This window comes from Coregonus clupeaformis, unplaced genomic scaffold (assembly GCF_020615455.1).
Source record: "Coregonus clupeaformis isolate EN_2021a unplaced genomic scaffold, ASM2061545v1 scaf0039, whole genome shotgun sequence".
NCBI lineage: Eukaryota > Metazoa > Chordata > Actinopteri > Salmoniformes > Salmonidae > Coregonus > Coregonus clupeaformis.
In genome coordinates this window covers 140,449-166,304 of record NW_025533494.1, presented here as the reverse complement: position 1 = coordinate 166,304, position 25,856 = coordinate 140,449, and the positions used below count along the sequence as shown (strand labels likewise).

The 25,856-nt window shown below is 43.3% G+C and overlaps 1 protein-coding gene across 1 annotated transcript in view; it reads left to right on the top strand.

The window, feature by feature from the left end:
* Positions 1-25,856, top strand: part of LOC123483162 (basement membrane-specific heparan sulfate proteoglycan core protein-like) — a gene marked incomplete at its 5' end in the record, with an annotated part of 55,626 nt that overhangs the window by 14,153 nt on the left and 15,617 nt on the right. The window contains 3 exons of the mRNA XM_045212679.1: positions 13,189-13,233; positions 13,580-13,864; positions 15,763-16,026. Coding sequence (XP_045068614.1) covers positions 13,189-13,233; positions 13,580-13,864; positions 15,763-16,026 — 594 coding nt within the window. The remainder of the gene's footprint in view (positions 1-13,188; positions 13,234-13,579; positions 13,865-15,762; positions 16,027-25,856) is intronic.

The following is a 25,856-nucleotide window of genomic DNA, read 5'->3' as shown; positions in this document are numbered from 1 at the left end:
AGATAGTCGTCCGTTAGGATCTGGGTTAATTAGGGAAGTCACGGCGCCACTTAGGATGATGACGCAGGGGGGTCATGAGGAGACGATTCAACTCTATCTGATCGACTCTCCTGCGTATCCGGTGGTACTGGGGCTTCCCTGGTTGATTACCCATGATCCTACGATTTCGTGGCGAGAGAGGGCTCTTAAAGGGTGGTCTGCTCAGTGTGAGGGGCTATGTCTGGGTGTTTCCGTAGGGGCGACCTCGGTGGAGAGCCCGAACCAGATGCCAGCACTACACATTCCGCCTGAGTATGAGGATTTGGCACTCGTGTTTAGTAAGACCAGAGCGGCAAGGTTGCCACCTCATAGACAGGGGGATTGTGCGATAGACCTCCAGACAGGAGCTGCGCTCCCGCGGAGCCATGTGTATCCTTTGTCACAGGAGGAGAAAAGGGCAATGGACACTTACATTGCCGAGTCTCTGAGACAGGGATACATACGGCCCTCCACTTCTCCCGCGTCCTCGAGCTTCTTTTTTGTGAAGAAAAAGGATGGAGGTTGCGTCCGTGTATTGATTACCGCGGTCTCAATCAGGTGACTGTGAAATATAGTTATCCACTCCCGCTGATTGCGACCATGACGGAGTCATTACACGGGGCACGGTTTTTCACAAAATTGGACCTCAGGAGCGCATATAACTTGGTGCGCATTAGGGAGGGCGATGAGTGGAAGACAGCATTTAGTACTACCTCCGGCCATTACGAGTATCTCGTCATGCCATATGGGTTAATGAATGCTCCATCAGTCTTCCAATCGTTTGTAGATGAGATTTTCCGGGACATGCAGGCGCAGGGAGTAGTGGTGTACATAGATGATATTCTTGTGTACAGTTCTACTCAGGCCGAGCATGTAGCCCTGGTGCGCAGGGTATTGAGGAGACTGTTGGAGCATGACCTGTATGTCAAAGCCGAGAAATGTCTGTTCTTTCAGGAGTCAGTCTCTTTTTTGGGTTACCAGTTGTCTGCGTCAGGGGTGAGAATGGAGGTGGACCGAGTGTCCGCCGTGCGTAATTGGCAAACCCCAACTACGGTTAAAGAGGTGCAGCGGTTCTTGGGTTTTGCGAATTACTACCGAAGGTTTATCCGGGGTTTTGGACAGGTGGCAGCTCCCATAACGTCTCTTCTTAAGGGGGGTCCGGTGCGCTTGCAGTGGTCGGCTGAGGCGGACAGGGCCTTTGGGAGACTGAAGGACCTGTTTACCTCGGCTCCGGTGCTGGCGCACCCGGATCCCACTTTACCCTTCCAAGTAGAGGTGGACGCGTCTGAGGCCGGTATCGGGGCAGTTCTTTCTCAACGGTCCGGCACACCACCTAAGCTCCGCCCCTGTGCTTTTTATTCTAAAAAGCTCAGTCCGGCGGAGCGGAACTATGACGTAGGGGACAGGGAGCTGTTAGCCGTAGTACAGGCCCTAAAGGTGTGGAGGCATTGGCTTGAGGGGGCTCAGCACCCTTTTCTCATTCTGACCGACCATCGTAACCTGGAATACATTCGGGCAGCTAGGAGACTGAATCCTCGCCAGGCTCGATGGACTATATTTCTCGCCCGGTTTGTGTTCAAGATCACTTACATCCCTGGGTCCCAGAACGGGAAGGCAGATGCCCTGTCCCGGCGGTATGACGCGGAGGAGAGGTGCGTGGAGCCCATTCCCATACTACCGGAGTCTTGTCTGGTGGCACTGGTGGTGTGGGAGGTCGATGCGGAGATCGAGCGGGCATTACGCACCGACCCTAGCCCTCCACAGTGTCCGGTGGGTCGGACGTACGTCCCGCTCGAGGTCCGGGATCGGCTGATTTATTGGGCTCACACGTCCCCCTCCTCTGGACATCCAGGTATTGGCCGGACAGTGCACTGCCTTAGTACGAAGTACTGGTGGCCAACGTTAGCCAGGGATGTGAGGGTTTATGTCTCCTCCTGCTCAGTGTGTGCCCAGTGTAAGGCGCCCAGACATTTGCCCAGGGGTAAATTACAACCCCTGCCCGTTCCACAACGACCCTGGTCTCACCTCTCGGTGGATTTTGTTACCGACCTTCCCTCCTCACAAGGGAATACCACCATCCTGGTCGTTGTGGATCGGTTCTCGAAGGCCTGTCGTCTCCTTCCCATGCCGGGTCTTCCTACTGCCCTACAGACCGCTGAGGCTCTATTTACTCACGTCTTCCGGCATTACGGGTACCCGAGGATATAGTGTCCGATCGAGGCCCCCAGTTTACCTCCAGGGTCTGGAGAGCCTTTATGGAACGGTTGGGGGTCTCGGTGAGCCTTACCTCGGGTTACCACCCGGAGAGTAATGGGCAGGTCGAACGAGTCAACCAGGATGTGGGTAGGTTTCTGAGGTCATATTGTCAGGGCCGGCCGGAGGAGTGGGCGAGATATGTGCCCTGGGCCGAGATGGCACAGAACTCTCTCCGCCACTCCTCCACGAGACTAACCCCTTTCCAGTGTGTGTTAGGGTACCAGCCGGTTCTGGCACCTTGGCATGAGAGCCAGATCGAGGCCCCTGCTGTGGATGAGTGGGTGCGGCGCTCCGTGGAGACGTGGAACGCTGCACACGTCCATCTGCAGCGAGCCATCCGTCGACAGAAGACGAGCGCCGACCTACACCGCAGTGAGGGGCCAGTGTACGCACCTGGAGATCGAGTCTGGCTCTCAACCAGAAACCTGCCCCTTCGCCTGCCCTGCCGGAAGCTGGGTCGGCGGTTTGTGGGGCCTTTTAAAGTCCTGAGGAGATTGAACAAGGTGTGTTACAGGTTACAACTGCCCATTGATTACAAGAATATTAACCCCTCGTTCCATGTGTCTCTCCTCAGGCCGGTGGTAGCTGGTCCACTCCAGGACTTTGAGATTGAGGAGACTCCTCCGCTCCCGTTGGACATCGAGGGGGCTCCGGCGTACACTGTTCGGACCATCCTGGATTCGAGACGCCGGATGGGGGGTCTCCAATATCTCGTGGAGTGGGAGGGGTACGGTCCGGAGGAGCGGTGCTGGGTGCCGAGGAGGGACATTCTGGATCCGTCCCTGCTGACCGAATTCCATCGTGGTCATCCTGCGCGCCCTGCGCCGCGTCCTCCGGGTCGTCCCCGAGGCCGGGGGCGGCGCACGGCTGGAGCCGCGCGTCAAGGGGGGGGTACTGTCACGGTTTCGGCCGAGGCGGCCCCTCCTCCTTGTTCGGGCAGGTTTCGGCGGTCGTCGTCTCCGGAGTACTAGCTGCCACCGCTCTATGTTTCTTGTTTGATTGGTTTTGTCTGTTTGTCACACCTGTTTTTTGTTATGTCTTAATTAGCACGCTATTTAGTTTCCTTGTTGTTAGTTAGGTGTTGTGTGTAATTGTTCCATGTCGTGTTGCTGCGCTACTTGTATTTTGGTGCGCTATTGTTGTGCTTTCCTCCTTGTTTGTTGTTTAGGAGTAGATTACGCACTTAATTACTGCGCCCGTTTGTATACGCCTGTGCGCGCTTTTCTCGCCTCCGGGCTGGTTGTGGATATTCATTGTTGAATTCTACTATAGCATTTTTGTTGGACTTTACTTCTGCCTCCTGCGCCTGATTCCACACCACACCTACCATAGCAACCCTTGACATTCATCAATTGTGGAGAAATATTACCGAAAATGATCCAGATGTGAGTCAAATAGAGCAGTCAATTTTGAGAGCTAATCTGCAGATGGGACTGCCCTCACCAGTAAGGAGCAAACTGGCAGAGGTGGTTGGACTTGGAAGCATGACAAAAGGTGTCTGTACAGATCATATAGCCCATCAAGTGGATCTGTACTGGAAAAAGGAACACAACCAGAAAGAACAGGACCAAAAAACTCTCAGAAAACTCAATCAAATACAACTGGAGAATAAGAAGGAGAAGAAACAAGCTTTGGTTATGCAGAATCAGTGTGCACCAAATCAACAATCACTGCCACAGCTTCAACCGAACCAGTTCCAACCGCAATTGTACCAGCCACCAATAGCGGTACCAGTTGTTTCATATCCACAGCCAGTTTCTGGACAGACACAGAATTGGAGAGGAAGAGGACGAGAAGGCTTTGGAAGAGGAAGAGGAGGAAGATTTAAGCCATACTTCCAGCAATCTTCAGAAGTGTGTTATAATTATGGACAGGTTGGTCACTTTGCCCGTGAGTGTAATGGGCCAGGAGGAAACACCAGAGGGAATTTCAGAGGAAGATACAGGGGCCAGTCAAGATCATCTGGAGGAACGGTGAACCCTTATAGGGGCCCGGAGCAAGGATTCTAGAGGTGCCCAGAAGATCCGAAACGGGGGTGTCAGCTGGTAGCATCAGGACCGGAAAAAGATCCAACAATTGAGGTGAAAGTAAACAAACGACCATTGGAAGTGATGGCGGATAGCGGAGCTGCTTTTACCTGTGTTCGGCCTGAAGATGATACACATCTCCCTATGTCCAATCAACTAATTAGGACAATCAGATTTGAGGGAGTGAAACAGCTGATTCCTCTTACGGAACCAATTGAGCTCTGCTATGAAAATCAGAAAATTTCAATACCCATACTGGTATCGGAACATACACCTATCGCATTGTTGGGAAGAGATGCATTGTGTAAATTGAACTGTACAATAAAATGTACACCAGACGGCTGTCTGGTAGAAGTGCCAAAGGAAAAGGTTTACCAATTGTCGATGACGACAGAGATGGATTCTTCTTCAGTATTCTGGATTGGAAATCTCAGTGAAGATTTTTTGAAGCAGGCTAAGATATGGGAGAAATTCATTGTGGCAAATATGCCAGATGCGAGGCTTCCGGAATATCAATTTCATTGTACGCTCAAGTATTTCATGAATGCTGCCCAATCGAACTCAGAGGAATGGTTGAGTCATCAACCAAAGAAAGTTCAACTCTGCTCATGTTGCATAATTTTAGGACCACAAGGAGCAGCTATGAAGATAAACACAGACGATTATCTGGATAAAGAATTTGAGATTGAGAAGATTGACTTTGTTGGTTTCTGAAGGCTATGAGCAGAAGCATATAGGAGAAATGATGACAGAAGCAGAGAAAGCTGTTTTCGTACCGATGAAAGAGAATTTGGCGATTTGGAGGAGTGAAGATCAGCGATTTCTCAAAATCATGATTTCGGCTCAAGGACAAGGAGAGCCACAAACTGTACGGATGACACATTAATCTATTTGCAGTGCGAAGATGGATTCAGACCCTATGAAAGAGGAGATGTTGCAACAAGTTCCAGAATGTTTGTGGTCTCAACACAGTACTGATATTGGACTTGTGAAATCAGCCCAATTGAGGTGAAAGTTGAACTTCGACCAGGAGCCAGACCTCCTTGGAAGAATCAGTATCCATTGAAAGATGAAGCAATCCAAGGGATTGAACCACAAATTGAAGGACTTTCGAAAGCAGGTGTTTTAAGGACAATAAAAAATCCTCAGAGTAATATGCCTTTGTTGTCTTTGGAGAAACCATCAGGGGTTGATAGTAGCGCCTCTAGACCTATTAGGTCTGATGATTCAGGAAGCACATGGGTTAGCTCATGTTGCAAGGGGGGAGGTTAGGAGAAAGATCACAAAGGAGTATGATTTTTGGGCACCATATTTGCTTTAACAGGTTGACTATGTCATAGGCAGGTGCACAATCTGTCTGAAAAATAATGTTTGCAGGGGTGTGACTGTTATTCCTGGTTACATTCCTACACCAAGAGGTGCATAAGATGTCCAACTAAGCTAAAAGATGCTCAGTCGGTTGGTAAGTTTTTGTGTAAAGAAGTCATAAGCAGGTGGGGATTTCCCGATTTAATATCCTCAGAAAATGGGAAAGAGTTTTGTGGATAAATCAGTTAAATGTTTTTTGAAAAAATTGGGGAAAAAATCTGATTGTGTGATAATTTTCGCATGTCTTTACATATTATTGTGATATTTAGTATTTTCTTATGAATCAAAGGGGGAAATGGAATGTGATTCATCTTATATATCATTTTATATATCATTTTTATATTATTGTTGATATTGATGTTTTAATTTGCTTGTGTTGTTTTGCAAAAGATACTGGTTGGTGTTTTCTTTTCTTCCAGAAGTATATGGGGATGTGTAGAGTGGGATTCAAATACTCAAACATGGACAATATGAATGGACTGGAGGAAGTGGAACAAGGAAGGTGTTGAAAGTCGACACTGTGGAGGAGCTGCAGTGTAGTGGACTACATTCCAGTGTTATATTCTTTCTGTATACATTTTTGAAGAATGATGTTTTCTGTTGTTGGATGCATGTGGGGACCTCAGATGTTTTTGTTTATTTCGTTGAAGCTTAGGGATATTGGGTCTAGGCAGGGACAGAGAGAATCCACAGGAGGATCCGATGGGTCAACCAGCCTGAATGTGGACATTCTTGATTGTATTTTGTTTTCTGAGGTTTTCATGTGTATTCAATTGCATCATAGCTTAAAATGCATTGATAAAGATTTATAAATTGATCTGGAGTACTTAGGTGGTCGCCTGGGGCAGAGGGGCCGTGAGAGAATTTTCCTGTCTTGATTGATTGATGGATATTTGGAATGAAAGCTGCCAGGCAGGTTTTTCACTCTTACACTCCATAACAATTTATTTACACTCCATAACAATTTATTTACACTCCATAACAATTTATTTACACTCCATACAAAAATGTGTCTATATAAAAATGTGTTTACTCTCCATACATTTTGGTTTATTGCTAAAGTTACTCAAGAACAAAAATTGTTATTTGTCATAATCCTATTATTTTTGTTTTCGAGACTTAATTAGTCTCGAAGGGGGGAAATATGTAGTATCTGAAAGTCTATGATTTTGCTGACGTTTGCAAATGGTGTAATAGATGAACTTTACTCTGCTTTGCTGAAACATCTGGAAAGCATTACTACATAGGCTTCTTGGAATAGAGGACATTTGGAGATATGAGGAGGCCAGGGATTGGTCTATAAAAAAACACCCATCTTATGTTACATAGGATATAAATACCATGTTTTGAACAAAGGACGAAAGAACAACATATTAGAGATTGGGTCAGTTGTTCTCCGGACTTCTGCAGGAGTCTGTAAATTGATACTGTAATCTTTGATGTAATAAACCATTATAATCAAGGACAGTGTCAGCGGATTTCTTGTCATCACAGCATGATCAGCATCGTTGTCTCGACACTACACCGCTCAGCAAGGAAGAAGCCACTGCTTCAAAACCGCCATAAAAAAGCCAGACTACAGTTTGCAACTGCACATGGGGACAAAGATCGTACTTTTTGGAGAAATGTCCTCTGGTCTGAAACAAAAATAGAACTTTGGCCATAATGACCATCGTTATGTTTGGAGGAAAAGGGGGTCCTTGAAAGCCGAAGAACACCATCCCAAACGTGAAGCACAGGGGGGCAGCATCATGCTGTGGGGGTGCTTTGCTGCAGGAGAGACTTGTGCACTTCACAAAATAGATGGCATCATGAGGAAGGAAAATTATGTGGATATATTGAAGCAACATCTCAAGACATCAGTCAGGAAGTTAAAGCTTGGTCGCAAATGGGTCTTCCAAATGGACAATGAGCCCAAGCATACTTCCAAAGTTGTGGCAAAATGGCTTAAGGACAACAAAGTCAAGGTATTGGAGTGGCCATCACAAAGACCTAACCTCAATCATATAGAAAATGTGTGGGCAAAACTGAAAAAGCATGTGCGAGCAAGGAGGCCTACAAACCTGACTCAGTTACACCAGCTCTGTCAGGAGGTATGGGCCAAAATTCACCCAAACTTATTGTGGAAAGCATGTGGAATGCTACCCGAAACGTTTGACCCAAGTTAAACAATTTAAAGGCAATGCTACCAAATACTAATTGAGTGTATGTAAACTTCTGACCCACTGAGAATGTGATGAAAGAAATAAAAGCTAAAATAAATAATTCTCTCTACTATTATTCTGACATTTCACATTCTTAAAATAAAGTGGTGATCCCAACTAATTGGTCTGCCATTTTATAGGAAGTAGAGGGGTTGGTCAGAAGAACTGTAGTTCAGAGATCGATGGCAGGACAGAATGGAACACAGTATGCAGAAATCGCTCTGCCATTTTCTGGTTGCTAAAATTCTTATAGTTCACCTAATTTCAGTTTATGTGACAAAACAAGCAGGTGTAGTGTAGAGAATCATTGTACCATCTAAACCGCTGTGAAAATATATTTTCCATAAGGAACAATTTAGTGTTTTCAGCTGTTTGAAGCTGGTGTTTAAAACCAAAAGTAAAATATTTTTTTTTTTAAACTTAAAAACGGAAACCATAGAAAAAGTGAACATAGAACTGATCTACCGCTTCTTATATTTGCTTTCAATGAGAATGACAGATCTATAACTCACATTTCTATGTTAATTTTGTCAGGTCTCTCAAAAAGTTACATATTGCAGCAATAACAGTATTGCACTTTTCATGTAGCCTACTTTTGGCCAACTAATAGCCTAACCACCAATCAAGCAACATTATTGACTAGTTTTTCAAATCCTGTTGCTTCAGGATTATTTTGCTGTGACATCTAGTTTAAATTAAGATCATATATCTGTATATGAGGTGGGGTTGAATGACCCCCTTACATTAAAGTTGCATCTCTGTGAGAACCTGAGTTTATATAGCAGATGCCATGCAGACCTGTGTAGTGTGGTGGTGTGGTGTACATTTAACCAGGTCACCACTCAGGAACTAAAGAGTAGCGCTAACTCAGTGGTTGCAAAATGTGCTGTCAATGACAATGAATGCAAAATGCTATATTTGTTGCTTGTGTTCTAGTATCAGCATGTGATTATTGTAAATGGTTGAGAGTTCCTTCGCTACAGTTATAGTTAACTGTACTAAGAGATTGTGTGGTTTTTGGTCTCTGTACTTTCTCTATGTCCAGAACAGCAGGTTTACTTTTATTGGGATGAATATTTTGATGGAGGCAGAGCTGAGCTATATTCACTAGATGGGCCAGCTGCAGTCTAACTTGTCTACATATCGAGGATAAAATAAATAAATAATAATACGCTTTTTGGTCCGAATTTAGGGTTAGGCATGAGGTTAGAAGTGTGGTAAAAGTTAGGGTTAAGGTTAGGGTTAGGTTTCAAATCCGATTTGATGACTTTGTGGCTGTGCCAGCTTGTGACTACCCTGCAGAGCTGCCTCCAGTACATGAGTCATCCTAATAAATGCAAACCTGCTGCAGAACATGTCAATGGCCATTTAAAGCTGCAGTCCGTAATTCACCCTGCCGCTTGTTGTGGTATACGGCTGAAGAATGGGGCTATACTAATTAATTCATGTACATTGTTTGTTTACACGGACATTGTTAACAAACATTGTCATAAAATAACAGTATATTTTGTGTTATGATGACATATTTACATTTACATTTTAGTCATTTAGCAGACGCTCTTATCCAGAGCGACTTGAGATATGACAGTTGTACTACCCTTACGGAAAAAACACATGAATTTCACGTGATCGCATGTGATCATGTGATCTTGTGAGAAGTTACTGTGATTAATAATGATTGGATTTATATAGTGCTTTTCTACCAACTGAGTTACTCAAAGCGCTTTACATAGTAGCGGGAAACTCACCTCATCCACCAGCAACGCGTTGCACCCACCTGGGTGATGCACAGTGACCATTTTTGTGTCAGAACGCTCACCACACATCAGCTATTAGGTGGAGAGGTGAGGAGTGATACAGTGCCTTCAGAAAGTATCCATACCGCTTGACTAATTCCACATTTTGTTGTGTTACAGCCTGAATTAAAAATTGATTAAATTATGTATTTTTCTCAAACATCTACACACAATACACTTAATGACAAAGTGAAAACATGTTTTTAGAAATGTTTGCAAATGTATTGAAAATGAAATACCAAAAAATCTAATTTACATAAGTATTCACACCCCTGAGTCATTACTTTATAGAATCACCTTTGTTAGCGATTACAGCTGTGAGTCTTTCTGGGTAAGTCTCTAAGAGTTGTCCACACCTGGTCTGTGCAACATTTGCCCATTATTCTTAAAACAATTATTCAAGCTCTGTCAAATTGTTTGTTGATCATGGCTAGACAACCATTTTCAGGTCTTGCCATAGATTTTCAAGTAGATTTAAGTCAAAACTGTATCTCAGCCACTCAGGAACATTCACTGTCTTCTTGGTAAGCAACTCCAATGTAGATTTGGCCTTGTGTTTTAGGTTATTGGCCTGCTGAAAGGTGAATTCATCTCCCAGTGTCTGATGGCAAGCAGGCAACCAGATTTTCCTCTAGGATTTTGCCTGTGCTTAACTTAGTTTCTTTTTTTATCCTGAAAAACTCCCCAGTCCTTAACGATTACAAGCATACCCATAAACTGATGCAGTCACCACTTGAAAATATGAAGAGTGGTACTCATTATTAATGTGTTGTATTGGATTTGCTCCAACCATAACACTTTGTATTCAGGACAATAATAGTATTGCTTTGCCACATGTTTTGCAGTATTGCTTTAGTGCCTTGTTGCAAACAGGATGCATGTTTTGGAATATCTGTATTCTGTACAGGCTTCCTTCTTTTCACTCTGTCAATTAGGTTAGTATTGTGGAGTAACCACAATGTTGTTGATCGATCCTCAGTTTTCTCCTATCATAGCTATTCAACTCTGTAATTGTTTTGAAGTCACCATTGGCCTCATGGTGAAATCCCTGAGTGGTTTCCTCTCCAGCGACTTAGTGAGGAAGGACACCTGTATCTTTGTAGTGACTGGGTGTATTGATACACCATCCAAAATGTAATGAATATCTTCATGATGCTCAAAGGGATATTCAATGTATGCTCTTTTTATTTTTACCCATCTACCAATAGGTGCCCTTCTTTGAGAGGCATTGGAAAACCTCCCTGGTCTTTGTGGTTGAATCTGTGTTTGAAATTCACTTCTCGACTTAGGGACCTTACAGATACAGTTGAAGTCGGAAGTTTACATACACCTTAACCAAATACATTTAAACTCAGTTTTTCATAATTCTTGACATTTAATCCTAGTCAAACTTCCCTGTCTTAGGTCAGTTAGGATCACCACTTTATTTTAAGAATGTGAAATGTCAGAATAATAGTAGAGAGAATGATTTATTTAAGCTTTTATTTCTTTCATCACATTCCCAGTGGGTCAGAAGTCTACATACACTCAATTAGTATTTGGTAGCATTGCCTTTAAATTGTTTAACTTGGGTCAAACGTTTCGGGTAGCCTTCCACATGCTTCCCACAATAAGTTTGGGTGAATTTGGCCCATACCTCCTGACAGAGCTGGTGTAACTGAGTCAGGTTTGTAGGCCTCCTTGCTCGCACATGCTTTTTCAGTTTTGCCCACATATTTTCTATAGGATTGAGGTCAGGGCTTTGTGATGGCCACTCCAATACCTTGACTTTGTTGTCCTTAAGCCATTTTGCCACAACTTTGGAAGTATGCTTGAGGTCATTGTCCATTTGGAAGACCCATTTGCGACCAAGCTTTAACTTCCTGACTGTTGTCTTGAGATGTTGCTTCAATATATCCACATAATTTTCCTTCCTCATGATGCCATCTATTTTGTGAAGTGCACCAGTCCCTCCTGCAGCAAAGCACCCCCACAGCATGATGCTGCCACCCCTGTGCTTCACGGTTGGGATGGTGTTCTTCGGCTTGCAAGCCTGCCCCTTTTTCCTCCAAACATAACAATGGTCATTATGGCCAAACAGTTCTATTTTTGTTTCATCAGACCAGAGGACATTTCTCCAAAAGTACGATCTTTGTCCCCATGTGCAGTTGCAAACTGTAGTCTGGATTTTTTATGGCGGATTTGGAGCAGTGGCTTCTTCCTTGCTGAGCGGCCTTTCAGGTTATGTCGATATAGGACTTGTTTTACTGTGGATATAGATACTTTTGTACCTGTTTCGTCCAGCATCTTCACAAGGTCCTTTGCTGTTGTTCTGAGATTGATTTGCACTTTTCGCACCAAAGTACATTCATCTCTTGGAGACAGAACGCGTCTCCTTCCTTCCTAAGCGGTATGACGGCTGCGTGGTCCCATGGTGTTTATACTTGCGTACTATTGCTTGTACAAATGAACGTGGAACCTTCAGGCATTTGGAAATTGCTCCCAAGGATGAACCAGGTATACGGGGAGTACAGGAGGGGACTCAGGAAGCACCGTGGTGGGGCCCCAATGTTGAGAATCCGTGTTGAGGAGATAATGTTGCCTACCTTCACCACCTGGGGGCTGCCTGTCAGGAAGTCCAGGACCCAGTTGCATTGGGAGGAGTTCAGTCCCAGTGCTGTGAGATTGCTGGTAAATTTAGAGGGCACTTTGGTATTGACGGCCGAGCTGTAGTCGATGAACAGCATCCTCACATATGCATTCCTCTTGTCCAGGTTGGAGAGGGCAGCATGCAGTTCAATAGCCATTGTGTCGTCCGTGGATCTGTTGGGGCGGTAGGGGAATTGGAGAGGGTCGAGTGTGTCGGGGAGGGAGGAGGTGATGTAGTCTTTGACAAGTTTCTCGAAGCACTTCATAATGACTGAAGTTAGTGCTACGGGTCGGTAGTCATTCAGTTCAGTTACTTTCCCTTTCTTGGTCAAGGGGATGATAATGGACATCTTGAATAATAATTTCCGTATAAATAAACAAACACAATGTAATAATTTATGTCAAAGTGTTCCAAATATGAAAGTTGAAAACATTGAGACTGCGTGACATTCCGGGGATATCCTAACAACAAATTTTTGTCTGCAGTGCATCACCTGTGAAATGTAATCTGAAATACCATCACATATGAAGTGTTCCAAAACCACATGGTTTTACATTATTTCACATGTGAAATGTTATGTGATCACATGTGAAGATCCATATGTGAAACTTCATGTGAAATATCATCACGTTAAGTGTTCCAAAACGTGATTTCCTACATGTGGAATCATGTGTTTTTTCCATAATGTTAAGCTAATGAGGTTATTAAAAGTTATACTATTTTAGAATTAATGGCTATTATTCATTTAAAAGTGCAAAATCAATGTAGAAATCACAGATTGCTCCTTTTAAATATAGGTCAGGAACTATTTGGTAATCAGTAAAATGAATATGGCATGTTGTTATTTATTGCAAGCTAATATTGGTGCAATGTGACTTTCTTTGTTGTAGTGCTGAGTACACTCATCAACTCTGGACACTCTGAAGATGATGATGGTAGATATTTGTTCACTTCATCAAGCCTCCATCTCTTAATGCTTCATTCTATTTCTTTATTTGTGATTTTTAAAGCTGCTTTTGGCTGCATATATTTTGTGTTTTTAGTGTCACAAATAACATGTGTAAGGCAGTTGTTTCATGCTGGTTTGATTTAACATGTGTAAGGCAGTTGTTTCATGCTGGTTTGATTTAACATGTGTAAGGCAATTGTTTCATGCTGGTTTTATTTGGTCAGAAAAGCACAAAGGCTGTTCTGACCATACACCCCAACAGCTCCCAGATACAGTAGCTACTCATGTATCCAGTTTAGGTCATATGTCTAATCTGTGATATGTTTTCACAGCTCTGCCCAAAGCTACACTGACTGTGAAGCCAAACCCTGCATACACTGGAGAGACAGTTACTCTGACGTGTTCAGTAGGGTCTGACAGTAGCTGGAGCTATCAGTGGTACAAAGACAGGAATGATAATGTAGTATCCCAGTCTGTCAGACACACTATAACAGGAGACACCCTCACCATCAGTAGAGTTGTTGAGTCTGACCAGGGTCTCTACTGGTGTCAGGGAGAGAACGGGTCCAAATCCATATCATCAATCATCAGTGATCCTTTCACCATCACTGTGAATGGTGAGTTACTTTGTAGTCTGTTTTGTTGTCATAGAGATGGACACTATTTATATCATATTATATAGACACAGTGTACAAAACATTAGGAACACCTTCCTAATATTGAGTTGCACCCCCTTTTGCCCTCAGAACAGCCTCAATTCATCGGGGCATTGACTACAAGGTTTTGAAAGCGTTCCACAGGGATGCTGGCCCATATTGACTCCAATGCGTCCCACAGTTGTGTCAAGTTGGCTGGATGTCCTTTGGGTGGTGCACCATTGTTGTTGCACACAGGAAATTGTTGAGTGTGAAAAACCCAGCAGTGTTGCAGTTCTTGATACACTCAAACTGGTGCACCTGGAACCTACTACCATACCCTGTTGAAATGCACTTAAATCTTGTCTTGCCCATTCACCCTCTGAATGGCAAACATACACAATCCATGTCTCACACTGATGAAGTGGATTTAACAAGTGACATAAATAAGGGATAATAGCATTCACCTGGTCAGTCTAATCCTGGAAAGAGCAGGTGTTCCTAATGTTTTGTACACTCAGTGTATGTAGACATGGTCTGTGTGCAATGTTCCTTCAATTTCTTTCAGCACTGAGCCAATTTCAAGTCTGCTGAGCGCAAACTTGAACATTGTGAAAATTCTGTGCAACTTCCGGAGCGCGTTTACTGTGAACACTGAGACTGTACCCACTTTAAGTTACAGTATTAACAGTGGCCACATAGACTACTGTGGGTATTTGATCATAATGTAGGCCTACCAGAGTGGCCTACCATCAAAAATAATGGAGAAAAATACATCCCATAACATTTTACCATGGAAATAACTGTTCTATTTTTCAGCCTACAGTAGCAGCCAATGTGTGGGGTTCAATGTAGACCTACATTCCATTAAACTTTGAGAACAAAAAAACATACAGGGCTTGACATTAACCTGTTTATCCACTTGTCCTTCAGACCAGGAGGTGACTGAAAATGTCAAGAAAGCACTTTACAAAGTAAAATGCATCATTATTCCCATGCCATTATTAGCAAATCAAACAAATTATGCTATGCTCTGCCAATTGGCAAGTTAGCTTATTCAGACCGTCTCAAAACACAACACTGCCCCATTAAGGCATAACAAAGGCTCTTTACCTGACTCCCTTTTCAAAGATGGCTAAAAATGCACACATTTTGTGCTCTTGTAGGAAGCAACCACTCCCCCATTGTTGACTAGAAATTAGCTATAACAGGGCTAATCACTCACTAACTAGCAAATAATATGAACAAATGTGCAGACTTTGCTACATGCAGCTCTCACTTTGAGCTCAAATCAAGCTCATCTACTTGCGACTGCTCATACAGTCCAGTTCAAAGTGAATGGCACAGATCCATATATGGCAATGGATATTTGCATAATAGGCCTACTACAGCTCTGATTGGTTATGGCGCACCGGTCTGTGTAGAGGGCCTGAGTCGGGAAGTCAGTGTAATGGAATCCTACGCCAGTGCGCTCTGTTTACAGGAAAATATATTAAACAGTTAGTTTTGCATACTAAGTCTTGCATAGTTTGTTTTGTTTCGGTATGTTACATTGAAAGTGGCTAATATTGCGTTGATTTGATCACAATCCACACAGTAGAGTGCAACGTTGATCGTGTTAACTAAATGGGAAAATCAATCTCGTTCTTCTCTGCTCGCGTTTGTATTTTTTGTGCCCACGGAAGTTCCCCGGTCCCGCGTACGCGCAGTTTAGAGGGGACATTGCCGGTGTGTATGTAAATCCAAAATAAAAGTTACCATATTACCTACTAAAGTAAGGTAATATTGGTATTCAACGTTGCGCTCTACTGTGTGGATTGTGATCAAATCAACGCAATATTAGCCACTCTGCATTTATCTTCATATAACTGTTTCCACAGCTCTGCCCACGGCCTCAGTGAAGATAGTCACTCCACAGGGTCTCCTCTACCCTGGAGATACAGTCACTCTGCAGTGTGACATATCAGACTACACAGACTGGACATACCGCTGGTTCAGAGACAACCAAGAGCTTCTCATTCAGAACAGAAACACCATCACCATCTCACTCCCTCACCAGGCTGGTCAGTACAACTGTGTTGGGAGGAGGAGTGGTCGGCCCCAGAATTCATATGGCAGCTCAGCTCTCCCCATCATCATCACTGGTGAGTTCACTGTTTGTCTTCAATCTAGACTTTCTAAATTCAGAGCCACTGAGGGTTAATATAAATGTATACACGGTAGACACACTTAATATAAATATTCTGTATACACTGTAAATTCTAACTGAATGGAGTAAACCTACCGTATGTAAAATATACTTTTATAACAACATTACAGCAACATCTGAATTACCAGGCATGTATCCAGATGTTTTCTGCTTTATTTTCACAGCTCTGCCCAAAGCTACACTGACCGTGAAGCCAAACCCTGTGTTCCCTGGAGAGACAGTTACTCTGACGTGTTCAGTAGGGTCTGACAGTAGCTGGAGCTATCAGTGGTACAAAGACAGGAATGATAATGTAGTATCCCAGTCTGGTTACAGTAACATTGGAGTCTCTCACACCATCAGTAGAGCTGGTGTGTCTGACCAGGGTCAGTACTGGTGTGAAGGGAACAGAGTGTCTAGACCCACATCTTCACTAACAAGTGATCCTGTCACTCTCACTGTTAAAGGTACATTACTTTGTTCTGTTCTGTCTCTTGTCATACAGATAGATAGACACTGTTGTTGTTGAGACAATCATTTAGACATTTTCTGTGTGCCTGTAGACTATTCTGCCTCACTGCATTTTGATATGTTTCCCATCAAGAGGACATATCATGCAGCAGATCAGATCCATGTTTTCCAGATGCATCACACACATTCCTTGATTCCAACAGATAGTCGTCCGACGGCTACACTGAGTTTAGACCAAGCGAACGTATTCACAGGAGACAGTGTGACACTGACCTGTACAGTAGAGTCTTCTGGATGGGAGTTTTACTGGTACAGACACAGACCAGACTCTACACCAGTAACCTCAACCTCTGGATACTCCTACACACTCAGCAGGGTCAGTGTCTCTGATGGAGGACAGTACTGGTGCAGAGCTGGGAGAGGAGACCCAGTCTACTACACCCTGTACAGTGACCCAGTCCAGATACATGTTACTGGTGAGTTAATACTTTTTATTATTGATCAGCCTTTTAATTTTGGCCTGTGGAATGTTGTCCCACTCCTCTTTAATGGTTGTGCGAAGTTGCTGGATATTGGCGGGAACTGGAACACGCTGTCGTACACGTCGATCCAGAGCATCCCAAAAATGCTCAAAGGCTGACATGTCTGGTGAGTATGCAGGCCATGGAAGAACTGGGACATTTCCTGGAGAGCCCTGCCCATCCCGTGACTGAAGGAGACTCTGTGACTCTGGGCTGCATATTTAGATATCAGAAAACAAACCCTAACCCCAAGGCTGATTTCTATAAAGATGAAGTACTCATCAAGAATGAGACCACAGGAGAGATGACCATCACTACAGTATCCAAGTCAGATGAAGGATTCTATTAGTGTAAATCTGGTCAAGGGCAGTCACCAGAGAGCCCGGTGACAGTGAGAGGTCAGAAGAGCATTGTGGGTGCATGTGAGAAGAGTGTGTGTTCAAGTGTCTTGATGGTAAAACATGTGTTTTGCTAGTCCCTCCAGGTTCCATTGTCTCCATCTCTCTGCCCAGGCCGCTGTGTGGTCTCCTGGTGATGTCTCCCTTTCTACTGGTGTCCATCGTGCTGACGGTGAAATGCTGCAGGGCTCGAGGTGAGAACTTTCTTTCAGTGTATCTACAATCAGTATATCCAGCTTGATAATCACCTTCTTTGTGTCATGCTCTCTGATGGAGTACATGTTATAGCTGTGTACAGTTGAAAGAGCAGTTGGATCAGTTTAACTCTAATGCTACTTTCCATCCGTTATATTCCTGTAGGTTTGTGTTCAACAGTCAAATCTCCTCAAGACCAGATACGATGTGATGATGTCATCGAACAGAACGAATCATCAGTGTGAACATTACAGTATGAACTGTAAGCTGAACAACCATTTTTATGATTGTAAAGTTTTTACGGTTGATATATGATAGTGTTTACTGAGTTGAATATTACTGAATAGAATCTCACAAATGCTGAATGTTATGATTTTGTAAGTTGACATTTTCATCTTTTGGTGGCTTGTATGCTTTCCTTTGTAATTATTGATTGATGTTTATTTTTCTTGAAATATTACACTTACCTGTCTTTATTTCAGTTTGTTAATTAAACACGAGTGTGGTGCCTGTTTTTGTTTAAAAGTATAATTTGCTGCATTCTTTGAATATTTTGTATTTTAGATAATGTCATGCTTTTTACATGCAAGTGGATATATACAGTCTGTGAAACTTTTCAGTTTTTAATTCGAATTTAAAATATTAAAGATGTGTTTATACTTGGTTGGTTGACCTACTATAACAGTTAAGATGGAACATGTAGATATAGTTTGTTATTAAAAATGTATATTTACATAATGCAGCTTTTATGCTTATTTTTATATTAAAGGTAGACTCAGCGAAACGACGTTGCCACGAGTGGCACTGCAGATATTGAGAAGAGTGAGATGCAATACTTCACTCTCACACAATCACACACAGTATCTGCGCATATGTACGGTTTCGCTTCACGCTGTTCAATTTGACAGCAGATATACATTTTCAACATGTAAGTATTTTGTCAAATGGTTTCAGTTGTTGTTAAAGGAGACAGATGAGTATTCCACTATGAAACCTAAAATGGAAAAGGTGTGTTGTATTTTGTATTAATTCTCATGTGTCAAATAAAAAGTGCTGATTCCCCACATAATTGTATATCTTTGAAATATAACTTGATTTAAGGATGTATTCATTTTACTCTCTGTATTTCTGAGTTGAAACAATGCATTTACGTCTTGAACTTTTTTCTATACATTTCTTATTATGTAAAGCAACACTTTCTAACAAAATCTCTATGCACCATAGTGCTGTCAGTCTTCTGTAAACCACATTCACACTTGACTTCTACTGATATGAACCCATACAGAAGTGTTCCATGTCTGTACTATTATGATGAGATAGAGAGAGGAAGGAATAAGAGGGCAGACCCAGTAGACTGAGGGTTTATGCTGTTGCTATGTGATCAATGACCATATTAGTTTCTATATTGTGATTCACTAGAATGTGGAGTAGTTACAGGCCTGTCCCTGAAGGGGGCGATAAGAAACCCCAGATGTTTACCTGGCTATACCCACTAAAGGTGAAGTCTGACTGCTTTTCCCCTGTAACCTTTCTCTCTCTATTTATGTTTGCTCCTTCACATGTTGCATGTGTGTCACACACTCTACACTCTACAAGAAAAACAATTTTATATATTTAGAGGTAAATTGTTTGAAAAAATTGGAAAATGCTCAAATGATAGGATTCATGTACCCAGTTTCATTTACAACTTTGAAACTCCTCCCATCTCTGGTCTGTGGTAATGCATGTGTATACATCTGACGTACACACACACACAATCACACACACACACACACACACACACACACACACACACACACACACACACACACACACACACACAACACACACACACACACACATGCAAAATACATGAACAATTGCCCTGATACAAATCACATAAACAACCCAATAACAACTAAATATCTATGTAGACAGTATCTAACTAAACGTATCCCTCAGAACAAAACTATCTGACTAATGAACAAGTCAACCACCAAACCCCAGAGAAGAGTCAGCTAGCTTACTGTGGTTTTGACACATGCTACTACTAAGCAGTAGTGTGTGTGAAGAGAAGGGGTGAGGAGGGGGAAGGAGGTGGGGGTGAAGATGTCTATTTGTGGGCAGTGGAACAACTGAGGTTAGCATCCTAGGCTTGCAGGGAGGCCTACACTCAGTAAGGGATATCTATCTATCTATCTATCTATCTATCTATCTATCTATCTATCTATCTATCTATCTATCTATCTATCTATCTATCTATCTATCTATCTATCTATCTATCTATCTATCTATCTATCTATCTATCTATCTATCTATCTATCTATCTATCTATCTATTTATCTATCTATCTATCTATCTGTGCATTGTGGGTGCAACAATGAAACAACCATCTGCACATTCTGATATCTAACTACAAGCTCTGATCTCATCTCAGATCTCTATTCTTATTTCATCCTCCTTTTATCCAATAAAGAGGAAGGAACCAGTGTGAGGCCATGTAGCTAATTATAAGAGGTTGATCAGAAATTAAACACGCAAGCAACTGTTACTCTTTTTTTCTCACAGTCTTTGTACATGTCTGTAGAATGCTTCTCTCTCTATTTCTCTGTGTGACGGTAAAGAGGCGTGAACTAATCGGTCTGTCATCTTATAGGAAGTAGAGGGGTTTGTCAGAAGAACTGTAGTTCAGAGATCGTTGGCAGGACAGAATGGAACACATCTTGCTCTGTGTGCTACTCTGTAAGTACTGAGTTAGTGTGTTTGTGTATCAACACTAATTACCTGATTTACTAAGGCTTTGATGGAACAAAGGAATAAGACAATCATGTAAATGAAGACAGTTTCAATGCTTTAGATTTTTTGTGTGTTTTATTCCTAATTGATAAAACAGGGCACATGCTTATTAGTAAATGGCACTAAAGTGGGATTGCAGGACATGGTACGTCAGTGGCCATTTAATGCTGCAGTCCGTAATTGAAACTACCACAAAATGGTCACCCTGCCACGTTGTGGTATACGGCTGAGGAACGGGTCTAGGGGAATTCATTCATGTATATTGTTTGTTTATACTGACATTTTAAACAAGCATTGTCATAAAATAACAGTAGATTTTGTGTTATGATGGGATATGACAGTTGTACTACCCTTAAGGAAAAATGACATGAAATTCACATGATCACGTGTTTCACAGCTAAAAGTTAAACTGTTCAAGAAGTAATGGCTATTATTCATTTAAAAGCGCAAAAATCTATAAATCACAAATGCAATATTTTTGGATGTGTCGTAGCATAAATGTGTTATTATGGTAAATGGCTGAGAGTTCCTTCGTTACAGTTATAGTAAACTGTGCTAAGAAATTGAGTGTTGTTTTGATGTTTTTGGTCTCTGTACTCTCTCTCGATTGATTCACCGGTGTGTCAATCTAAGTTACATAACAAAAAAATCCCCATCAAAATCTGTCAATTTAAGCTAGAGATATCTGTGTCATACTTCCGTATCTGCGGTGAAAGGTGGCAGAGCTAGAGCGGTGTTTGTCAGACCATGAGACATCCTGAAAATTGGTCTTCTCACATAAACATCTATAGTGTATGACCACTATGGAAAGGGGAGACTCTCACGAACATGATGGTGTTCTCCATTTTGCTCTTCGACCCCCACAAGTGCCTTGAGACTCGTCTGAAGTCGGTACCGTCAATGTGCCAACTTCTGTGTGGTAGCATACGAACCGTTTGGGCTAAAAACGTATGGGACCCCACTGTGGAAAGGGGAGATTCTCACAAACACGGTGGTGTTCTCCGTTTTTCTCTATGACCTCAACAATTGTCACGGAACTGGGCACTGGGCTTTAGTAGTAAAGTCCAAAATCAATATTTCATCCCAAAAAAATGTGTTGACATTTAAATAAAAAATCTAATCGCTAAATGATAAGTGGTATGAGCATCTTAAAACTATTCCATATGTAATTTTAGCACTTAATCCTAATTGCTCTTGTAAGTTGCTCTGGATAAGAGTGTCTGCTAAATGACTAAAATGTTCATGTGTTAATGATATAGAAGCGTGCGTCAATCAACTCTTAAGAATTGACTAGACCGACCATCTCAGCCTCACAGCTCTTTCTGTCGCGTGGAGCACACTATCTGAAGGCTAATTCTGCCCCCACACGGTTTCCTTCAGCCAGCACTGAGCTAGCTGAGCAAGCTACCACCTTCACCACGAGGTAGCTGCTAGCTAGCTAGCTAACGCCCAAGACAAGCTAACAACACCAGCATTACTACCTGCAAGACAGTAATATTGTTAGCTTCCCTCTCTCGTCTAGTTTAACCTACGCTTATTTTTGTGTATTTCTATATTGACTGGCTAGCCTTACGGCTCTGCGGTTGTGGGAGAATACCTACTGGAAATCGAACTGCCCCCATGCGGTTCCCTTCAGCTAGCACTATGCCAGCTACAGCCACTGGAGGTTGGAGGCACCTTAATTGGGGGAGAATGGGCTAGTGGTAATGACTGGAGCGGAATCAGTGGAATGGTATCAAATACATCAAACACATGGTTTCCAGGTGTTTCATTCCATTCCATTTATTATGAGCTGTCCTCCTCTCAGCAGCTTCCACTGGCTACAGTAATACCTAAGCTGCTTACGAGCGTACACGTTACTATGCTCACTAGCTAGCTTATGGTGGAAATCAAGCTAACCACACTAGCATTCCTACCTGCACATACAGTTGCATTAGCATGGCTAGATAAATCGGAAACGAGTTCCCTACCTGCCCAGACGGTATTATTGCTAGCTCCCTTCTCTCGTTTAGTACAACTTACATTCACTTGTTTGTGATGACTAGGCTGACTGGTTTTTTTGAGTCCGAATTTGAACACTGCACCCACGCTGTTCCCTTCAACTAGCACTGTTCTAGCTATAGCTTATCCTTACTCTCACGAGGTGGCTGACAGCTAGCTAACGCTTACACTAGCCTCCCGGCTATAGCGATCATAAACACTGCTTACTTCAGCTAACCATTAGCCACAAGGCATCTAATGAGCTAGCTCATGCCTGTCAAGGATAATTCACAGCAATGCTGAAAAGCTAGCTACTACTGGCCATCTTGCTCCTCTCATTTAGTACACCTAATGTTTACTCGTTTTCGTTGGCTAAACTGACCAGATACACCTAATAGTGCTATGGACAAAAGAGATTCTCAAGACTGAAGAAAACAATGCTATTCATATGGTTGTCTTCGGCTAACGTGGTACTATCTAGCTAGGCTATTAGCCAACTAGGTGAACACTAGCAAGCTAACAACAAAAGCTCACAGCTAAGCATCGACTTGCACACGCAAAACCTGGCAAAGCAATGCGTTTCTCCCAGAGTTATTATTGGCACAGACCTGGGCCCCATGGCAGCCTTTTTGTTCTTTGTTCCTACATCTCGCCCCAGCCTCACAGCTCGGATGTAGCAAGAAGCTGGCCTTGGGGACTGAGGTCCATGCGATGCAGAGGTCTGCTAATACTCAGGCTGAACCAGGCCAAACCTGTAGGGAAGCAGTCCTACGCTGCAGCCGCATCAAGGACCAGCCCCTCTAACTCTCCTAAGGGCGGTAAGAAGGGTCGGCCAACCTAGGGCCCAGTCCTGGCAGATGAGTAGGATAGAGTGCAGAGCCTACGGCTCCCTGCTCTACACTTCCTGTTCGGGTTTAATATTTGCCAGTCCTTCCCCTCTCTGAGTTTCGTACAGTGAGGGAAAAAAGTATTTGAACCCCTGCTGATGTTGTACGTTTGCCCACTGACAAAGACATGATCAGTCTATAATTTTAATGGTAGGTTTATTTGAACAGTGAGAGACAGAATAACAATATAAAAATCCAGAAAAACGCATGTCAAAAATGTTATAAATTGATTTGCATTTTAATGAGGGAAATAAGTATTTGACCCCTCTGCAAAACATGACTTAGTACTTGGTGGCAAAACCCTTGTTGGCAATCACAGTGGTCAGACGTTTCTTGTAGTTAGCCACCAGGTTTGCACACATCTCAGGAGGGATTTTGTCCCACTCCTCTTTACAGATCTTCTCCAAGTCATTAAGGTTTCGAGCCTGACGTTTGGCAACTCGAACCTTCAGCTCCCTCCACAGATTTTCCATGGGATTAAGGTCTGGAGACTTGCTAGGCCACTCCAGGACCTTAATGTGCTTCTTCTTGAGCCACTCCTTTGTTGCCTTGGCCGTGTGTTTTGGGTCATTGTCATGCTGGAATACCCATCCACAACCCATTTTCTATGCCCTGGCTGAGGGAAGGAGGTTCTCACCCAAGATTTGACAGTGCATGGCCCCGTCCATCGTCCCTTTAATGCGGTGAAGTTGTCCTGTCCCCTTAACAGAAAAACACCCCCAAAGCATAATGTTTCCACCTCCATGTTTGACGGTGGGGATGGTGTTCTTGGGGTCATAGGCAGCATTCCTCCTCCTCCAAACACGGCGAGTTGAGTTGATGCCAAAGAGCTCAATTTTGGTCTCACACTTTCACCCAGTTCTCCTCTGAATCATTCAGATGTTCATTGTCAAACTTAAGACGGCCCTGTATATGTGCTTTCTTGAGCAGGGGGACCTTGCGGGCGCTGCAGGATTTCAGTCCTTCACGGCGTAGTGTGTTACCAATTGTTTTCTTGGTGACGATGGCCCCAGCTGCCTTGAGATCATTGACAAGATCCTCCCGTGTAGTTCTGGGCTGATTCCTCACCGTTCTCATGATCACTGCAACTCCACGAGGTGAGATCTTGCATGGAGCCCCAGGCCGATGGAGATTGACAGTCTTTTGTGTTTCTTCCATTTGCGAATAATCGCACCAACTGTTGTCACCTTCTCACCAAGCTGCTTGGCGATGGTCTTGTAGCCCATTCCAGCCTTGTGTAGGTCTACAATCTTGTCCCTGACATCCTTGGAGAGCTCTTTGGTCTTGGCCATGGTGGAGAGTTTGGAATCTGATTGATTGATTGCTTCTGTGGACAGGTGTCTTTTATACAGGAAACAAGCTGAGATTAGGAGCACTCCCTTTAAGAGTGTGCTCCTAATCTCAGCCCGTTACCTGTATAAAAGACACCTGGGAGCCAGAAATCTTTCTGATTGAGAGGGGTTCAAATACTTATTTCCCTCATTAAAATGCAAATAAATTTGTAACATTTTTTATATGCGTTTTTCTGGATTTTGTTGTTGTTATTCTGTCTCTCACTGTTCAAATAAACCTACCAATGAAATTATAGACTGATCATTTCTTTGTCAGTGGGCAAACGTACAAAATCAGCAGGGGATCAAATACTTTTTTCCCTCACTGTAACAGTGGGAAAGCAGGGCTGTGTTAAGACAAAACCCTATTCTCTGTGCAGCAGCTGACTTTAGTGGCTGTGCTGTGCTCACATCAGAAAATGGAGGACATACACCTTTTGTTCCCCCGAGTGTCCCCCTCCCTCAGGCTTTCCCCCTGGAACTTTCTCATGTTTTCAGCCAGGGGTGGAAGTCAGCATGTCAGCCCTCCCTCTAGTGTCACGACACAAGGAACAGGACGGCAATATGTCTATCGCCATCCACAGTGGCTCTTTTTGCCTCTAACTGTTGGCACAAGCAATCACAATCAATGGGCTGCCTAGTCAGTTGCAGAACTGATTGCATTAAACTGAAATGTGGCTTCCGCATTTAACCCAAATCCTCTGAATCAGAGCAGTGCGGAGGGCTGCGTTAATCGACATCCATGTCATCGGTGCCCGGGGAGCAGTTGTTTTGGGGGTTAACTGCCTTGCTCAAGGGTGGAACGGCAGATTTTTCCACCTTGCCGGCACAGGGATTCAAACAACCAACCTTTCAGTTACTGTCACAACGCTCTAACCGCTAGGCTACCTGCCGCCCCTCATTTTTCTCATCAGAGGACGCTGCTACTCTATACAACAAGACAGGGGAAACCTAACCATATTGGCTTCCCTGTTCTACAGTTTAACAGGTTTCCAGCGATCACTGTGAAAACCCCTCAGCCCTTTTAAGGATTCTGGGAGATTTTTTTGGCAAAGGCGATTTGACTCTGTTATGGATAACACTCTCCAGCTAGAGATCAGTCAGTATAGTAATTCCTTACTTTACTTTCTGGGTCTTAGGGAAGAAGTGGGGTGGGGGTTTACTTCGCCCTCACCAGGCATCAGAGCCCCACACAGCTATCTGTTACTCCCAAGTCCACAAAGCTTCA